This window comes from Pongo abelii, chromosome 8 (genome assembly GCF_028885655.2).
Source record: "Pongo abelii isolate AG06213 chromosome 8, NHGRI_mPonAbe1-v2.0_pri, whole genome shotgun sequence".
Classification (NCBI taxonomy): domain Eukaryota; kingdom Metazoa; phylum Chordata; class Mammalia; order Primates; family Hominidae; genus Pongo; species Pongo abelii.
The window spans coordinates 140796532-140816272 of record NC_071993.2 but is presented as its reverse complement, the minus strand read 5'-3'; the positions used below and the strand labels follow the sequence as shown (position 1 = coordinate 140816272).

Genomic DNA, 19741 nt, shown 5'->3' with positions numbered 1-19741 from the left:
CATTGCACTATACTTATACAAGATGCTAAGATTGGAGAAGGATAGGTAAAATATGCCTGGGTATTCTCTGTATATTTCATTGCAACTTCCAATGACTCTACAATCTTCTAAAATACATTTTTTTAAAAAAACAGAGGACCCAACTATATGCTGTCTAAAGACACCCACTTTAAGTATAATGACACACATCGAAATGTAAGAATAAAAAAAGATAAACCATGAGATACTAACAAAAAATGTGGGCTAGTTGTATTAAGTCAAATAAAACAGAACTTAGAAAATATTACAAGAGATAAAAATATTACAAGAGATAAAAGAAGGCATTACATATAATAAAAAAGTCAATTTACCAAGAAGATATCACAACCCTTAAATGAATAGGCACCTATCATTAACAGAGTTTAAAAATACATGAAAAAAAATCTGGCTGGGTGCAGTGGCTCACACCTGTAATCCTAGAACTTTGGGAGGCCAAGGTGGGTGGATCGTTTGATGTTAGAAGTTCAATATCAGCCTGGCCAACATGGTGAAACCCTGTCTTTACTAAAAATATAAAAATTAGCTGGGCATGGTGGTGCATGCCTGTAATCCCAGCTACTCAGGAGGCTGAGGCAGGAGAATCACTTGAACCCAGGAGGTGGAGGTTGCGGTGAGCCAAGATGGGTCCATTGCACTCCAGCCTGGGCCACACAGAAAGACTCTGTCTCAAAAACAAAACAAAACAAAACAAAACCTGATAACTCAAAGGAGAAATATTCAAATCCACAATTATATTAGGAGAATTTAACAGTCCTGCCTCAGTAACCAATAGAACAAGCATATAGATAAACAGCTAGAATATGGAAGACCTGACCAACACAATCACTCAATTGGACTTATTTGGTCAAATCATTCATCAACAACATCAGACTATGCTTTCTTTCAAGTATATATGAAACATTCACCAGTATAGAACATACTCTAGGTCACAAAACAAATCTTAACGAAAGTTAAAAAACAAATTTTTAGAAATAGAAATTGTATAAAGTGTATTCTCTGATCCTATCAGAATTAAACTTAATAAGAGAAAGATGTCCGATGAATCCCCCAAATATTTGAAAATTAAACCACTCACCTCTAAATAATCCATGAGTCAAAAGTGAAATGTCAGGAAAAATCAGAAAACCTTTTGAACTAAGTAAAAATGAAAATACAGCATATCAAAATGTGTGGGATACAGATAAAGCAGGATTAGAAAATTCATAGCATAAAATAATTATATTCAAAAACAAGAAAATTCTCAAATCAATCATTTAAGTTCTTCCTTTAAACAACTAGAAAAACAAGGGAAAGTAGAAGGAAGTAGATAATAAACATAAGAGCAGAGATTTGCAAAACTCAAAACAGTAGAATAGACAAAATTGATGAAACTGATAATCAGTTCTTAAGGAAGATCAATAAAGTGGATATACCTTTAGCCAGAATGTTGAACAGAAAAAAAAAGAGAGAGAAGACACAAGTTACCAATATCAGGAATTAAGGAGATGAAATCATTTCAGAGTCTATAGACACTTAAAGATAATAAGGAAATACTAGGAACAACTCTACGCCCATAAATTTGACAACTTGGAAGAAATAGACCAATTTCTTAAAAGACACAAACTACAAAAAGTCACTAAAGAAAAAACATATTTCCTGAATAGTCCTATAGCTATTACAAAATTTGAATTCTTAGCTAAAATCCTTCCAAAAATAAAAACTCCCAGCCCACATTGTTTCACTGGTTAATTCTAATCACATCTTTAAGAAAGAAATACCAATTTCACACAATCTCTTCCAGACAATATGAAAAGATACAATAATTCTTACCTCATTTTATGAGCCATCATTACTCTAATACTAAAACCAGATAAAAATATTACAAGACAAAAATTACAAATATTATCCCTGATGAACAAAGATGTAAGAATCTTTGACAAAATATTAGCAAATCAAGTCCAGTAGTATCTTAAAAAATAACACAGGAATGATGGCAATGTTCTAAAACTGGATTGAGGCAATAGACGCATAACTCAATAAATTTACTTTAAAAATCATGAATTGGACACTTAAAATGGATGAGTTTCATGGTATGTAACTTATACTGCAGTAAGTCTGTTTTTGAATAAATAAACAAGATGATACAATACTACCAAGTGGGACTTATCCCAGGAATGAAAGGCCATGCAACAATTGAAAATGATTCAATATAATTCACCATACCAGCACACTAAAAAAGAAAAGCCATGTGACCATCTCAAGAGATGTGGGGAAAGCATTTGACAAAGTTTGCCAATTGACTTATGATAAAAAACCGTCAGCAACCTAGGAACAGAAGGGAACTAACTTAATCTGACAAAGAGCAACTACAAAAATCTACAGCCAACATCCCACCTGATGGTGGAATATTGAATGCTTCCCACCTAAAATAAGGAACAAGGCAAGGATAGCCACTCTCATCTCTCGTTTTCAAAATTTTAATGGAAGTCCTAAACAGTACCAAAGAGGGAGAAAAAAATTAAAACTTACCGATTGGAAAGGAAGGAGTAAAACATTTTATTCCCAGACCAAATAATTAAGTAGGAAATCTCAAGGAATCTACAGAAAAACTCTTGGAATTAATAAGTGAGTTCAGCAAGCTCACAGAATACAAGATCAAAACACAAAAAGCCATTTTATTTCTATATACTAGCAATGAACAATTGCTTTAAGTGCCATTTATAATAGCACTTAAAAATGAACTACTGAGGGATAACTCTAACAACATATGTGCAAGATCTGTATGTGGAAATCTATAAAGCCCTGATAAAATAAATTTTAAAAATCCAAATAAATAAGATACACCAGGTTCATTGATTGGACAACTATGGAAGACACAGATAGTTAAGATGCTTATTGTCCCCAAACTTATCTGCAGACATAATGCAATCCCAACCAAAATTCTAGTAGGGTTTTTCATAGATACCAATGAGCTGATTCTAAAATTTCTATGGAATGGCAAAGGAACTAGGATATTCTAAATAAATTTGAATAAGAATAGCAAAGTTAAAGAGCTTGCACTGCCTGATTTCAAGATTTACCATAAAGCTGTAGCACTGAGGCCTGTCTATTGGTAAATGAATGAACATGTAAGTGAATGAAACATACAGAGTCCAGAAATAGACACATACAACTATAGTATATTGATTTTCTTTCAGATGCAAAGGTGGTTCACTGGAAAAATGAGTCTTTTCAACAAATGGTGTTGGAACTAATGCAAACAAATACATAAAACTTGATTCATAAATCACATTTTATACAAAAATTAATGCAAAAAAATAAAATGATTGAACTTTTAGAAGAAAATACTAGAGAAATATCTGTGACCATGGATTAGGCAAACACTTGTTAGGTAAGACACCAAAACATAATCCATAAGAAAAAATTGACAAATTGTAGTATGTAATTTATATTGTAATAAATCTATTTTAAAATAAATAAATAAATGATACGTTATGACCAAGTGGGATTTATCCCAAGAATAAAAGGCTGTGCAACAATTAAAAATGAATCAAAAAAATCAGCCAGGCACAGTGGCTCACACTTGTAATCCCAGCACATTGGGAGGCCGGGGCAGGCAGATCCCTTGAGACCAGGAGTTCTAGACCAGCCTGGCCAACATGGCAAAATCCCATCTCTACTGAAAATACAAAATTAGCGGGGTGTGGTGGCACACGCCTGTAATCCCAGCTACTCGGGAGGCTGAGGCAGGAGAATAACTTGAACCAGGGAGGCAAAGGTTGCAGTGGGTGGAGCTCGCACCATTGCACTCCAGCCTGGGTGACCAAGTGAGACTCTGTCTCAAAAAAACAAAACCTAAAAAACAAAAAAAAAAAAGGAAGGAAAAGTAAATGAATCCAAATTAACTTTATCAAAATCTAAAACTTTTGTTCTACAAAGGAAACTCTCAATGTAAACAAAAAGACAAACCGGCCGGGCGCAGTAGCTCACGCCTGTAATCCCAGCACTTTGGGAGGCCGAGGCAGGCAGATCACGAAGTCAGGAGTTCAAGACCAGCCTGACCAACATGGGGAAACCCCATCTCTACTAAAAATACAAAAAAATTAGTTGGGCACGGTGGTGCATGCCTGTAATCCCAGCTACTCAGGAGGCTGAGACAGGAGAATCCCCTGAACTCTGGAGGCAGAGGTTGCAGTGAGCCGAGGTCACGCCACTGCACTCCAGCCTGGGCAACAGAGCAAGACTCCATCTCAAAAAAAAAAAAAAAGCAAACCACAGAGAGAAACATCTGGAAATTACACATCTGACAAAAGACTGCCTAAAGAACCCTCAACACTTAATGAGAAAATAAACCCAAAAGAAAAATGGGCAAAAAATTTAAACAGACACTTCACTGAAGACACACAGACAGCAAATAAACACATGAAAAGATGTCCAAAGTTGTTAGCCTTTGGGGAAATGCCAATTAAAACAACTACACATCTATTCAAATGCAAAACAAAAAAAAACCTGACGATATCAAGTGGTAACCTGCACACAGAACAACTGGAACACTCATATATTAACGGTGGGAATGAAAAACTTCTCCAGCCACTGTGGAAAACAGCTTGGCAGTGTCTTGGAACACTAAAAGTCCACCACCGTATGTCCCAGGAATCCCATACCTCAAGAGAAATGAAAACTTACATTCACAGAGAAACTTGTAAGCAAATGTTTATAACAGCTTTATCCATAATCGCCAAAAACTGAAAACACTCCAAATGTCCTTCACTGGTGAGTCAGTAAACAAAGGGCATGCATTTAATGGTGATTTTTCCATATTACATAAAAGAAGCCAGTCTCAAAAGGCTATGTGCAGAACAAGTCCATGTATGCGACTTCTGGCAAAGGCAAACTGCCAGGATGGAGAACAGAGCTGAGGCTGCCAGCGTGGCAGCAGGGAGCAGGCGGTGAGGTTGGTCTGCATCTTGATTATGGGAAGATTACACGACTCTGCCTTTGTCAAAAGTCCTACAACTGGACACCAAAAAGAGTGAATTTTACTGACTCTAAATTTTAAAAATATTTTTTAAATACCCAAAAAAGTTATTAACACCACTTTGTTAACATTGGTTTTTATCTTCACTTTAGATAAGTGGCATGGCTTCATGCTGTTCTCGGCTCTCTTTTCTGATCACGGACCAGTGTTTATGTGGGTGGGAGCAGCTGGGTCCTTCTCTTGCTCTGCTCAGGTGTCATGGGCGTGGGTGGGAGTGAGTGGGTCCTTCTCTCCCTCTGCTCAGATGTCATGAGCACACATCCCCTGCCTCTGGCACCTGTACCACCTATAACCAAGCTTTTCCTGGCATCCTCTTTTTATTTGGCTTTCGTTGTGACATTTTTCCATCACTGAACATCTTTAGAGTTTTCCTCAAAGGTGTTGACATTTTTGTGGCTTTCATAATTTTGAAATTAAGAAAATTATCATCCTCCACATAAGTTTATATTTTCTACTGACTTTTCTAATATTTTCTTTTCATATTTAGACATTTGATTCACTAGGCACTTTTTTGCACTAAGGTATAGGGTCAGAGTAGATTCTTCCAAATGTAAACCCACTAACAACAGTGTTTATCAACCTCCATGCCTCTCCGTCGGGCTCACGTTGTCATGGCAGAAATAACTGCGCACATTTCTAGTCTCTGTGCTCTGGGCTAATACTGTGCCAGGAACATGGAGAAGGCCACCAAGAAACTCGCTGGCTCACTCAGCCCAGGGTGGCAGCAGCAACTCTAGCATTCAATGCAGAACTGAGAGGCAAATAACTGCATTCCGGCAGGAAAGGTGCCTTTGCCAATTCTGGGTCCAGCTAGTTCTGGACTGACGTCTTGCACACTCACACACACACACACAGCAGGCAGGTATGGATCAGGCCTGGAGTCACCACCATTCCAGGGATGGTTTCCCTTGAGCCCTTGAGACCAGAGCCCTCTCAGAACCACTGCTCCCTTCGCTGAGGTCTGCATCGCTGGGTCAGTATTCACGGGGAGAACCCCTAAACTCACTTTCCCTGGAGCTGTGGAGGTGCTGCAGAAAGATGTTACCAAAATGCCAAGGGTTTGGTCTAGGACCTGTTGCTCGCTGCACAGAAAGCCAGTCAGTGAGACAACGGGGACTGCCAGGAAAGGAGGCTTTAATCAGATGCTGCAGCCGAGGGGATGGGGGATCAGTGTCAAATCCATCTCCTCGACCAAACAAAATGAGGGGCTTATATAGCAGAGAAGAAATGTAACAATGTGTAAGAAAACAGGAATTAAGAGAGGGGTGAGGAAGAGGAGTCAGTCAGCAGGCAGCCAGTGGTCAGTTAGGCAATCATGAGGGGTGAGGGGCCCAGAGTCTCACTGTCCAAGTGCAGTGATCCGGGGAATTTCAGCTTCTTGATGCTATCTAGGGGCCTGATGGTCGGTTTCTGAGAAAGGAACTCAGATGAGACAAATGTAGGTTTCTCAAGTTTAAGACTAGGAAGGTCAGTTTCTATGTGTATTCAAAAGAAACCATAAACATCAATTCTATGGGACAACGAGGCCAGTTTCAAAGAGACTCCAAGCTGGCCCCAACAATGTGCTGTCTTGTGTTGCTGAGAGACACCCAGGACACTCCCAGAAAATGAGTGCTGCCTAAGCCTCCAGGGCCTCTGAGGTAGCCAAGCCACTGCCTTCCCCCGGCTGTCCCTGCACCCTTGTGGGCAGGTGGGCTTTGGGCCACCTCTGTCATTGACGGTCCCGACTCAGCAAGCCCCTTCCCCTTCGCATCTCGCAGAGGCTGTTTCTCCCGTGGCCGGAAATGTTTTAAGTGAGCACTGACTCCTGCAGCCTCTACAAAGGTGAGATTTCCTTCTGTCGGGGTGGGTGGAGACGAATGGGGCGGCAGGTGGCCAGGAGTCACCCAAGCATCCCCCTTCGCCGTACATGGCACAATGGCTGGGTGGGGGTGTCCTCCTGCAGCCGGGGTGTGAGCCCCTTGGCCCCTCCGAGGCAGCAGCGTCCAGCCCCGTGGAGCAGAAGATGCAGGAAGAGCCCTTGTCAGTCTAGTCCCATGCAGTGGGGAAGAGGCTCCAAACTCGGAGGAAAGCAGTTCCTGGGCCTCTGGACACTTCCATCAGGGCCAGGCCAGACCAGGGCCCACATGGCCCCAGCTCCAGGATGCCACAGACACGCTTGTCTGGCGGCTTCCGTACACTCTAGAGGTGCAGTTGTCACACAGCAGGGCTGGATGGGATTGGAATAAACCTACAGTGTCCAAGGACAGCCCTGGTGCCCTCTGGGCAGCCCCCAGTGCAACCCACCAGGCAGGGGCAACCACCGAGGCCCTGCCCAGGAGAGGGCCAGGCCTTGGGGCTGGAATCAGGAGGCTCAGGGAGATCTCCCCCTGGGGCTGCTTCTTGCCTGTGAAAGTGGGAGCAGGTCCCCCAGCAGGCTCAGGGAGGACATGGGCCCTTTGGGTGACCAGGAAGCAGGGCCCTTGCCTAGTACCTACTGTGAACATTCTGTAGTCTTTCTCACCCTCAGGATTTCAGGGTACTGCATTTTAGAACAGCGTTCCCTTTTCCTGCAGTAGATGAGTAAGCAAATCACAGTGAACAAGCGCCGTCTAGAACAATAATACTTATGTATTTCAGAGTCTGAAATATCTAGAGCATGAAAATGTGCGGTTTAAAAGTATGTGATAAAATAGCTAGAGAAGAACTGGGAGGTGGGGAGAGCAAGGTCACAAAGGAAATGAATAAGAAACACCAGCGGGGCTGGCTAACACAGTGAAACCCCGTCTCTACTAAAAATACAAAAAATTAGCCGCGGATGGTGGCAGGCACCTGTAGTCCCAGCTACTCGGGAGGCTGAGGCAGGAGAATGGCATGAACCCGGGAGGCGGAGCTTGCAGTGAGCCGAGATACGGCCACTGCACTCCAGCCTGGGCGACAGAGCGAGACTCCACCTGGAAAAAAAGAAAAAGAAAAAGAAACACACACCAGCAGGTGCAGATAGAGGCGGAGCCCGGGGAGACCCACCTGCGAGGGAGGCGGGGCCCGCCGTGACCTTGGTCTCCACGCAAAGACCTGGGGGAGGCTGTGCGGACTGCACCCCGGGCCCCGGCCCTGAGCCCCAAGCTGCCTCGCTGGCTGTTCCACGTCGCCCGGGGCGCTGCGGGGTGGGGGGCGCTGCGGAGGGTCCTCACCGCTGAGCCTTCGTCGGCCCAGCCCCTCCCGGCAGCCGCCCACGCTGCACCCAGGGCGGGGCCCATGCGTCTCCTGAGGCTGCCCAGTGGCGCCCCCCAGCGCTCCGTCCTCGTCGCCGCCATGGGTGGGGGGTCTCTGAAGTCGCCTCACCAGGTGGGCCTGGAGCAGCCCGCCAGCCCCGAACCCCGAGCGCCGGTGAGGACGGGGTGGTAGAAGGCTGGGTCAAGGGTCACCCGGGAATTTCACTCGTCCACGGGGACCCCGCCGCTGCCCAAGCGCAGACAGACCCGGAGGCAGAGTGCCAGGTAGGGGTCTGGGGCTTACATCCCCCGAGAGGGGCGGGGACCTCCCAGAGGAGCTGCTGCGCGGGCCTGCGGAGCTCCTTCTCCCACCACTGTCCCAGCTCACCCTCCAACCCCCATCCTGCCCTCAGACACCCAACTGGCAGGCAAGTCCAGGAACCAAAACCCGACGCCACACAGACCTGTTGGAGGCTCTGAGTGGACAGCTCCAGCCCTTCCCTCGTCTGCCCCTTTGCTGGCTCAGAAAGTACAAGATAAAGATATCAGGACCTAAGAGGTGGGGAGGAGCCTCCCTCCCCTCTGCAAAACCCCTGGAAGCTTTGTTCACCCCTACAGGGTGCCCCTGGCCCCTGAGGGCCAGCAGGGTCGAGGTCCAGGAAGGGCCCCAAGGCACACAACCCCAAGAAGGCAGCCAGGCAGAATGGGTCTTCCCTTGCACTGTGTGTACATCTGCAGGTGTGCACCAGGGCGTGTGTGCACCTGGGGAGGGACGTGCACTGAGTGTGTATGTGTGCACCTGGCCATGTACCTGTGTGTTGGAGCAGGGAAGATTATGCATCTCCGCGCGTACAGGTTTAAGAGGAGGTATACCTGATCATATGAGTGTGTACAGGTCCCAAGGCCCCTTGGCCAGGCGTTAGCTCTGGGTAAGCGTGCATGTTGGGCTGAGAGGTGGGGATGACAGATAAGTATTGCAGCAGGTCCCAAAGGTGCATGGTGGGACAGTCTGTGAGCCTGAGCCCCTGCCCTAAGATCCCAGGACGGCTTACACTGCTCTTACCTAGCTCTCACCAGTGGAGCAGGGCTCTGACCCCATCACACACCACACCCAAGTCTCCCCACTGTTCTAGAGTGCTCAGAAGTGACTTGCCTGACCAGGAGGGCCATGTACAATTCCAGCAATACTGTGGTGACAGAGTTTGTCTTTCTGGGCTTCCCAGAGCTGCGCCATCTTCAAGGGCTGCTGTTTGGTCACTCCTCGTCATCTATGTGGTGACCATCCTAGAGGACCTGGCTGTCATGGGGACCATCAGAGCCAGCCACCACCTGCACACATCCACGCACCTCTTCCTGGCCGACGTCTCGGTGCTGGAGACCCTGTACACCTCGGTCACCGTCCCGAAGCTGCTGGCCGGACTCCCAGCACAAGCGAGGACCATCTATCTCCTTCTCGGGGCACCTCACCTGGCTGCTCCTCTTCCTCTCACTCAGCTCCTCTGAGTGCGGCCTCCTGGCCACCATGGACTGTGACAGGCCCCCGGTCATCTGCCGCCTGCTGCACTACCCAGTCCATTATGGAGTTCAGGCTCTGCGTGCACCTGGCCCTCAGTGCCCGGCTCAGCGGCTTCCCGGCCTCCTTTGTGTCCATGGCTCTCAACTCCAGCCTGAGGCTCTGCAGCCCCGATGTCCTCAACCACTTCTGTGATATCCCACCCCTGCTATGGCTCTCTTGCTCCAGCACCACTGCCATAGAAATACTGGACTCAGGCAGCCCAAGTGATCCTCGCGGCTTCCCTGCAGACAACCATGGTCTCCTACACCCACATCCTGGCCAGGTTGCAAGGATTCCAACAAGGCCCAGCAGCCTAAGGCCTTCCCCACCCATGCCTCCCACCTGGGGTAGCGGCTTCTCTAACCTCATCAAGCTGGTGCCAGGGGTCTACTTGGTTGCGATCCCTCTGCTCAAACCCATCATCTACTGCCTGGGGAACGGCAACATCAGGGTGGCCCTGGTCAAACTCCTCCAGGCCCTTCCCCTTTAGAGCTGCAGGAGGGAGAGCTGCCCAATCCCTCTTCCTCCTTCCCTGTGCTCACAGACACTGGTGACAACCCAAGGCAGCCACAGCCCTCTCCCAACAGGGCAGTCAGCAAGTCCTGCCCTCACCCATATCACCCAGAGTCAGAGCTGCCAAGAGCACAGAGTGGTGGCTGTAGGCAAGCATCTCCATGAGCAGGGGAGGGACAGAGATGCCAGACCTGGGCCTCAGCACTGCCAGGACAGCTCCTCGCCACGGCAGCTGGGAGCCTCCAGCCCAGGAGAAGCTGGGCCTGGAGCTCACAAGAAGCCCCCTCTCACGGCCTCTCCCCTGACGCTCTCGGATGAACAGCTGCTATGGAGGCCAGCCACTCTGCCCAGTCCTCCAGGCCCAGAGGGATGGTCTCCTTGCCATGAGGTCCCAGCTCCTCAGAGCAGAGCCTGAGGCCAGGTGAGCGAAGGGCTCCGGCACATCCAGGCAGCACCACCAAACACACAGGTGCCCCCTTTCCTCAGAAACAGGAACGTCATTTTGTGTTCTTTTATTGAAAGCTCCATGGGTCTAATGAATAGACGACGTGCCCTTACCTGGTTTCTCTGCCTTTTCTCTCTGGTGCTTGAGGGCAAAAACTAAGTTGACCGAACATGTCTCTTCCTATTGGGCTGCAGCACCTGGTTGTGGGGAGGTATCCCTTGCTTGATTTCATGGTTTTTCCATGCCCCAATCCCACCTCCCTCATCACAGACACCCAGTGTGATGCATTCAGCATGTGTCCTTGGAGAGAGAGGTACTCAACAGATCCATGGTGTTGTGTGTGAGTTTTAAATTTATGTCAATTATTTTTCACTGTAAATCTCCTATTTTTGTTTTGTATATTTTGAGGTTATGTCATGAAGTGCATACAGATTTAGAAATGTTTTATCATCTTGGTAAATTTAACCTTTCATCACTAAGAAGCATTACTCTTTGTCCCTAGTAGTGCTTTTACCTCAACCTTTAAGTCATAAAGTCTACTTTGTCTGGCACTAATACAGCTACACTGGCTTCCTTTTAGTTAGTATTTGCGTGGTATCTATTTTTTATCCATGCCAATTATTAATCTGCTGCCTCTTAGCTTCTAACCACCCTTCACAGTCAGCTCTGTGACGCTGGAACAGGGACTTGACAAACTGCATTTCTGCTTTGTCACCCACTCCCTCTTTCTGTTGAGAAGTCAGCTGCCAGTCTTACTTTTACTCTTTTGCAGGTAACTTGAGTTTCCCCTGCTTCTGGAAGTTGTTTGGTTTACAGCTGTCTTACCTAGGTATGCTTCTTTTTGTATTTATTGCACTTGGAGTTTGTAATGCTTCTAGAATTCATGATTTAATTTATTTCATCAGTTTTTGGAAATTATTGGTGATTACTTCCTTGAATATTACATCTACCTCATCCTCCCTCTTCTTCCATTGGTTCTAATATTACATGGCATGTCAGGCCTTTCTACAGTGTACCCTTGCCTCCTAACATCCTATTCTGCATGCTCTTTTTTTTTTCTGGATTATTTTCTGATCTTCCAGGTTACTAATTCTCTCTCTAGCCATGTCTAATCTTCTGTGTTTTAAAATGTATTTTTTGATTCTAGACTTTCCTTTTTGTCCTTTTAGTTTCCCATTCTCTACCAAAATTCTCAATCTTGTTTTATTCCTGTAGACATGGACAGGTTCCTACAGGAGTTTCTTAGTGGTATCCTTCTTCTCTTGTGTTGGTCTCTGTCTAATCCTTGCCTAGACTGGGTTGTTTTATTACTATGGCTTTCTACAACGTCTTAATATGACATGGTGAGTTACTCTTCTTTGATCTTCTTTTTCAAAATTATTTTATTAATAGTTATTTTAGGCCTTTATTTTTCCATATAGACTTCAGAAACTTTTGGGTTCTGTGCTATTTTGTTACTACCATAACAAAGTGCCACAGACAGGGTGGCTTAAACAACAAAAATTTGTTTTCTCACAGTTTGGCAGGGTTGGTTTCTTCTGCAGCCTCTCTTCTTGGCTTGTAGACACCATCTTCTCCCTATGTTTTCACAGGGCCATCCCACAGTGGGTGTCTGGGTCCTAAGCTCCTCTTGTTAAGGACATCAAGCTCACCTCACCTCATTTAACCTTAGTCACCTCTTTAAGGTCCTATTTCCAAATGCACCCACCCCCACAGGTACCAGGGTTTGGGACTTCAATGCATGAATCTGAGGGAGACATGATTCAGCTCATAACAGTCTTTCAAAAATTATGCAAAGATTTTTATTATAATTTCATTAAATTTATGGATCAATTTGTGGTGAACCGTCACCTTTGCAATATCCTGTGCATCCTCCATTTATGAAGATTTTCTTTTATATTCTTTAATAACTTTTTGATGTTCTCCATAGAGGTCTTTTACATTGTGGACTATGGTGAATGGCTTTTTTTTTTTTTTTTTGGAGAAGGAGTCTTGCTCTGTTGCCTAGGCTGGAGTGCAATGGCACAATCTCAGCTCACTGCAACCTCCACCTCCTGGGTTCAAGTGATTCTCGTGCCTCAGCCTCCCATGTAGCTGGGACTACAGGCACGTACCACCACGACTAGCTAATTTTTGTAATTTTAGTAGAGACAGGGTTTCACCATTTTGACCAGTCTGGTCTTGAACTCCTGGCCTCAGGTGATCTGCCCGACTTGGCCTCCCAATGTGCTAGGATTACAGGCATGAGCCATCATGCCAGGCTATGAATGGCTTTTTATCTTATATTTTTTAAAGCTATTTTTTGTTCTGGTAGAGAAATTCTACCATCTTTTAAATCTAAGGTACACATCTGGCTGCAAGTCTAGGGAGTACCTGCTTAATACAGGGATGAGACGTTTTGAGACACCCAGCAGTGCAGAGCAGCAGAGCAGCACCGCTGTGTGCCGGGGATGACCCCACCCTCCACCCACGTAGCCGCTGACGCTGACCCAGAATCCTGGGGTCTTCCAATGGCAGGAGCCACCCTCAGCACCAAGTCCCACTCCCAGCAGGAAAAAGGGGGAAAGGACAAGAGCACACAGGTTCTGCACAGCCCCTCTCCTCAGGGGGGACAGAGGCTCTCCCAGGAGCCCCCGGCACCCTCCGTTGCAGGTTTCACCAGCTATGCCTATGTCCTGTGGCCTCTGCCGGCTGCAGCACTTGTGGTGGAATCAGGCCTCAGGGCTACAGCTGCAGGAGCCACCCCACCTTCTATGGTAGAATCAGGTCTCAGGGCTGCAGCTTCAGGAGCCATCGTACCTTCAACGTGCTGTGTTCTTCTTGGTGGCAGCTCTGCCAATGCTGTGTTAAACAGAAGTGGTGAAAGTAGGCAATCTTTTCATTGGTTCGTATTTTTAAAAATACATTTAAAAGCTCTCCACTATGTATGTCTTCTGAGATTAGCCTTTATCAAAGAAAACATTTCACTTCTATGACGAGTTTTCTCAACATGTTTCACTACAAACCAATGTTGATTGAAATCAAATGCTTTGTCTTCCTCTGTAGAAAACTGTATTTTTCGCCTTTGGTCCACTAATAGGTAAAGCACACTGACATATGTTATGATGTAAAACCACCCTGAACCTGACCTGATCATGGTGATTTGCTTTCTGATGCGCCACTGGACTCATTTTGCTACTGCTTTATTTAAAACTTTCATGTCTCTAATCAAACATAAAACAGCCTAAATGTTTCTCTTGTGCTTCTCTTATACACCCTAAGATACATCCTATACATCTTAAGATAGAAGGCTTCTGGAATCATAAAATCAGCTGGAGCACCGCCTCCCCCTTCCTTTTCCTGTTCTGTGTTCTCGGCCTTGGAACAACTGTTAGATGTTAGAGCCCAAAACGGATCCCCTGGGTCTATCCCCTTTTCTTTCATATTTGCTGCCTTTTTGCCAGAAACATTTCCTTAAATATACAATTCCATCCTTCTGTTGGCTTTTTTGCAATAATTTTTTAATCTCAAAAGTGTCTTTTTTGTCTTATTTCATCTTCACAGTTTCCTGTTCTTATTATATAAATATATCTCCCTAATCTGAGTCTATGGATTGGAGTTCTGTTTTGTTTCTTTTTAATTTTCCTCTGAGTCATTCAAATTTCTCAATCCATTTATTTTCTGTTTCTTTGCCTGGTCTTTCTTTTATGTGATGCAGCTCTCCTTGAATGTCTGATACATTTTCATCCTTTAAAATGAAGCCAATGGGTGACAGGAAGAAGTGCTTCCATGAAAGGCAGTGTTTCACTCCAGAACCTCAGCTCCCGCACGCTAGATCCAGATCCACAGCATCCCCAGGACCTCTTCTCCCCTCTGGGTCCTGCCCCCATCTCACTGGCTCCCATCTCAGATTCCCTGTGAGGCTCCACATTTGGCTTCACACGCAGAGTCCAGGAGTGAGGGGCCCCTCCCAGCCTCTCAGCTGGCAGTCCTGGGCCTCTGCTGGGAAACATCCCCTCTCCGCCTGCAGCCGGAGGTGCTGCATGGCTGTCTTGAGTGGAGGTCACATATCACCTCCCAGGTTCAGGGGAGGGAAGAGCCACAGACGTTCCTCATGAGCCAAAAATAAGCGAGGTCTGGCTGTGGTGCTGTCCACTGCCGGCTCCAGCACCAGCGGTTGCCCAAGAACCCCCTTGACTCCTTGGGGTAAGCAGCTCACTGCTGGCTGTTCTGTGTGTGACCGGGAAGGGGGACTCAACCAGAGTGGGCAGACCTATGACGACCCCCGCTTCCACCTCCACGTCCCATGGCCACGGCCCCTCCCTTCCAAGCTCCTTCTGCCTGATGGGCAGCACCCCCGTCCCGTCTGGAGTCTCCCGGGGCCCTTCCTGCTCTCCTTGTTAATTTATTTTCTGTCTTGGAGGGAAGCTGGGTGGACCTGCTCAGGCGGCCCCCTAGGGCCAGAAGACCTGTCAGTCACTTTCAAATACATGTTCTTTCCAGCCCTTCCTTGCCAAAGGTTCTAAAAGCACTGTTGTCCGTCTCACCCAAAAAGCTAAGCTTCTGTCCAATCCTTAACGGTAGCTATAAATGAGAAGCAGAAGCTTGGTTTCCTTCTAACATCCGGCAAGTTAGAAGATAGAACGTATTTCTTCACTTATTCATCACATATTTGCAGGGCACCCCTACACGGGACAGCAGAGGTCCCAGGCCGGCGCTGCACCTGGAGCCAGGCTCGGAGCTGGCCTCGCGCCCTCAGCTGAAACTCACCAGAGGCGCGGCCGCCCTGGGCTGGGAAGACGCGGTCGGTCCAGGTGGCATCAGAACCCACAGGAGGAAGACAGCCGGCCCAGGAGGGGCCATGGGGGGCCTCTGGGGATCGCAAGGGGTCGACCCCATCCTCCCTGAAACAAGGCCGGAGGTTGAGGAGGTCTCCGCCCAGCCCCGCAGATGACAACCGGTGGAGAAGCCGCACCTGCCACGGGAGGGGCCACGGGAGGGGCCACGGGGTGGGCTCGAGCCACCATGGGGCTGGTACATGCACCCTCTCCGCTCAGGACCTCGGCCCTCATCCTAGGGCACCAGGGCTCACAGGGGGATGGGCCCGGGTGGGGATGAGGTTGTGGAGGGGCAGGAAGCACGGCGGGTGGAGCGGGGCCGGGTGCGGGGGTCACGGGTGACCGCGGGGACGGGGCCTTGTGATGCAGGAGACGAGGGGGCTAGTGAGGGAGGACGAGAGACCTCAAGGATGGGGGACGCGACGTCCTTTTCCCCTCCCACCGGCTCACCGGGGATGCGCCTCCGTGACTGCCCGCCCCAATCCCAGGGCGGAGGCCTCGCGCAAAACCCAGGCGCCGCGGCTCCGCGCTCCAGCTAAGGGTCTGCGCCGCCGCCCGCCCGCTCCTTCCCGCTCGGCCGCGGCCCCAGGGGCGGATACTCCAGCGCGCGGTTCCAACCGAGGCCCGTGGCGGGTAAGGCCGGGAGGCTGGGGCGGGTACGGGGCCGGCAGCGAGGGGCGGCGCGGGGAGGGGATGCAGTTGTCACCCGCACAGCCGCGTCCGGACGCGGCCCCGCAACTCGACCCCGTCCCGTCCCCCGCCAGCTGCTGAACTAGGCGGCCGGGGACGGCATGGAGCGCGAGGGGCGCGTGAAAGGGACTGTCCCTGGGGTACAAGCCTGCTGGGGCGGGGTCCGCACGGTGTCAGCAGCCCCTTGTCCTCCGCAGCACCTGCAAGGCCCGCACCCAGGCTTTGGCCCCAAAGGTGGGCACCAGGCCCAGGCACGGCCCGTCCCCACTCCAGATCCTGATCTGAGCCAGCAGCTCTTGGTCCCCGCTACCGCGTCCTCCAAACACAACGTCCCTCCCCCATGCCCCCCCGCCCCCCCACATCCCAGCAACGCGTGCAGAGCTCTCTTCCCCAGGCCTGCACCCCCAGCCCAGGGCCTGGACGCCCCCCAGGCCTGGACGCTCCCAACGCGGCGCCCCTGCCCCGCTTCTACGCCCCCAATCCAGGTGCACAACCTTCAGGTGCAGAACCCTCCTGCCCCACCCGCTACTTCCCAGCGCCTCCCCCAAGCCTAAGTCCCTAAGCTACAGGTTAAACCGCGCCCCCCAGGCCTCAGTGGGCCTCCAAGATGCTGGGGGCACCCTGATCCCACAAAAGACGAGGGTCCCTCTGCTCTCCAGCCCTGAGCCCTCCGTCTCTGGGCACCCGATCTCCATGGAAACTAAGGGCCCTTTCCCTCTCTTCCCGTAGGTTTGGCCCCATGAAGATGAACCGGGCACCCGCGAATGGCTGGGCTCTGCTACGGGCGGCCGCCTTCCTCTGCGTGCGGCTGCGGAGGGCTCCGCGGGGGCTCGAGAGGGGCCTCGAGGGTGTGTGTGAGGCCGGCGCTGCGCTACGGTGCCCCGGGCTCCTCCCTGCGCGTGGCTGCGGCCAGTGCAGCGGGCTCAGGCTGGAAAAGGGCCGCGGGACCCGGGGAATGCGGCCTGGAGGACCAGGAGGACTGGGTTCCCGGAGGCAACAGGACCGGCTTGGCATCTACAGCTACTGGACGTGGACTTCGGGAGCTGGACCCACGCGCGGCCCCCGTCTCTGTCTCGTGCTGAGTGGCGCCCTCGGTGCCCTGGGGCTGCTGCGGCCCTAGGCCTGGCTGGGCTCGGGGACCACATCTGGCCCCCGGGCCGCGCCATCCCCCAGGATCCTCCGGCCTGGGCTCCCTCTTCCTCCCTTGCCCACAGTCTTGGAGCCCCAGTGGGTGCAGGAGCTGCTGGCTGTCCCTGTGGACCCGCCATCCACCGTCCTGCCCACGCCGCCTCAGACTCCCACCTCCCACGTAGAGGAGACCATGGGCCCTGCCCCACCCGCTCCAGGATGTTAGGGTCCCCCCAGCCACAAAGGCAGTGGCCTGTGGCTCCTGTACCAACAGCCCGGCTACGCTCCAGAGCCGCCCAAAGGGAGGTGCCAAGGCCAGGAACCCAAGCCACCCCGGCTCCCCTCGCCTGCCCAGGGGCCGTGGTGACCCATGGGCAGCGAGGTGACCTCAGGCTGGTTCTGCCACAGAGGCCCTGAGGAATCAGGCCCTCCCCAAAAAAAGTAATGAAATGGACCAAAGGACTTAAGAATTTGGGGGGAAGTGAGGGGAAAACGTTAGGTGCTAACCACCTGCCCAGAAGAAAAGAGTGGATCTCACAGCCAAGGAACATTCCCAAGCAGAAAAACCGTCCGTCCAGGAACCCTAACCCTAAAACTAAGTGCAACCCCTACTCCTAACCCCTGACCCTAACGCTGACCCTTAACCATAACCCTTAACCCTAACCACTAACGCAAAACACTAACCCTTAACCCTAACCGCTAACCCCTAACCCCTAACCCCTACCTCAAGCACTAACCCCGAAGCCTAAACATTAACCCTAACCCAACTCTAACCCATAACCCTAAACCCTAGCCCCAACCCTAACATTGACCCCGAACCCAAACCTCCAACCCAACCCCAACACAAACCCCTAACCCTAACCCCTAATTCTAGCCCTAACCCTACCCCTAACCCCTAAATCCAACCCCAACCCTTGACCAGACCCTGACCCCTAACCCTAACCTCAACTCATAACCTCAACCCCTACTCCTACACCTAACCCCTAACTCTAGCCCTCTAACCCTAATGCTAGCCATAAACCTAACCCCCGAACCCAAACTCGAACATACCCCTACCCCTAAAACCCTAACCCAAATCGTAACCACAAACCCTAACCCATAACCCTACCCCTACACCTACCACTACCCCAACCCGACACCGAACCCTGAAGCTAACCCTAACCATAACAACACTAAGCCTAAGCCCTACCTTAGCCCTAACCCCTAACCCCTAACCCTAAACCCAACCGTAACTCCTAATGCTAACCCTAACCCTTAACTCTAACCCCTTACCCTAAACCGTAACCCCTAACCCTAATCCCAACACCAACACATAACCCTAGCCCCTAGCCCCTACCCTAAAACCCTAACCCCTAACCCTTACAAATCTTAGCCAAATCCCAAACCCTAACCCCTACCCCTGACCCTAATTCCCTAGCCCCCAAACCCTAACCCCAAACCCTAACCCTAACACCCTGACCCCAACACTAAAACCCTGACCATAACCGTAAAAACCTACCTCTACCCTGACCCTAACCCAACCCTAACGCTACCCCTAATCCTTCCCCTACCCCAACAATAACCCCAAACCCTAATCCTAACCCCACTCCTAACTCTAAAACTAACTTCTAACCCCTAAACCCTAACCCCAACCCTAACACAAACACGAACCCCAACCCTAACTCTACCCTAACTCTAACCTGTAGCCCTAACCCTAAACCCTAAGGTAAACTTCTATAGGTTAGGATTCGAGGCTTGGTGTTTAGGACAGGCAAGTGTTCTGATGTCTCCCACTCACCTGCACGGGAAAGTTCTTCCCCTGGCTCTTCATAACCAGTCGCGATGCATCGCGGCCTCCCCTGGCCGGTGAAGGGCTGGGTTCTCCCGAAAGCCTCGGCTCCTCCTCCCTCCTCCCAGGGCCCTCCGGGCCTCCACGGTGGCCCCAGGTGGCAGGGCCCGTGCAGAAGAGACCGTGGGCTTGTGGCCGGCCTGGGCCACTGTGGGCATGGAACTCACGGGAACGCGGCCTAGGGGCAGGCTGCGCTCCTCTACGCGCCCGGGAACAGCGGGCCCCGCGGGGGCTGCCGCAGACTTCACTCGCTGGGGCCCGTGCACTCCCGCGGCGGTGTGGTCCCGCAGAGCCGCAACCTCGTGAGGCTACCGGGGCCACAACGCCTTGTGGAGTCATCCATCAAACACGCACACTTCACAGGAAGCTTCAGCGCGACACATGCGCACTGCTCATTGGTGGGGAGGGCCTCCAGAACCAGGGCCGGTCCCCTCGGAAGCCAGCACACATGCGCGGGGGCACTCGGCAGCGGGCCAATCGCAAGCCTGGACGGCCGCACGTGGCCCTGGCGGGCT

At 50.1% G+C, this 19741-nt stretch overlaps 2 protein-coding genes across 2 annotated transcripts; one reads left to right on the top strand and one right to left on the bottom strand.

Annotated features, from left to right (window-relative positions):
* Window positions 1-12893: 12893 nt before the first annotated feature.
* On the bottom strand, window positions 12894-19652 carry LOC129048405 (serine/arginine repetitive matrix protein 3-like). Its single transcript, XM_054523116.2, has 2 exons — window positions 19176-19652; window positions 12894-13604 (listed from the first exon to the last, which is right to left on the bottom strand). Exons 1-2 carry the CDS (start codon window positions 19563-19565, stop codon window positions 13533-13535), a joined length of 462 nt encoding a protein of 153 aa, XP_054379091.1. The 5' UTR covers window positions 19566-19652; the 3' UTR covers window positions 12894-13532.
* Window positions 17016-17390, top strand: LOC100441695 (shadow of prion protein). Its single transcript, XM_009236064.2, is given in 3 exon segments — window positions 17016-17071; window positions 17073-17275; window positions 17278-17390. Coding segments are annotated over 3 exon segments (372 nt in total).
* Window positions 19653-19741: the final 89 nt, after the last annotated feature.

Coding starts and splice junctions, on each gene's coding strand:
- LOC129048405 (XM_054523116.2), bottom strand. CDS start 19,565: ATGACTCCACAAGGCGTTGTGGCCCCGGTAGCCTCACGAGGTTGCGGC. Junction 13,605..19,175: donor GGAAGAACTTTCCCGTGCAG/GTGAGTGGGAGA, acceptor TGTTTAACACAG/CATTGGCAGAGCTGCCACCA.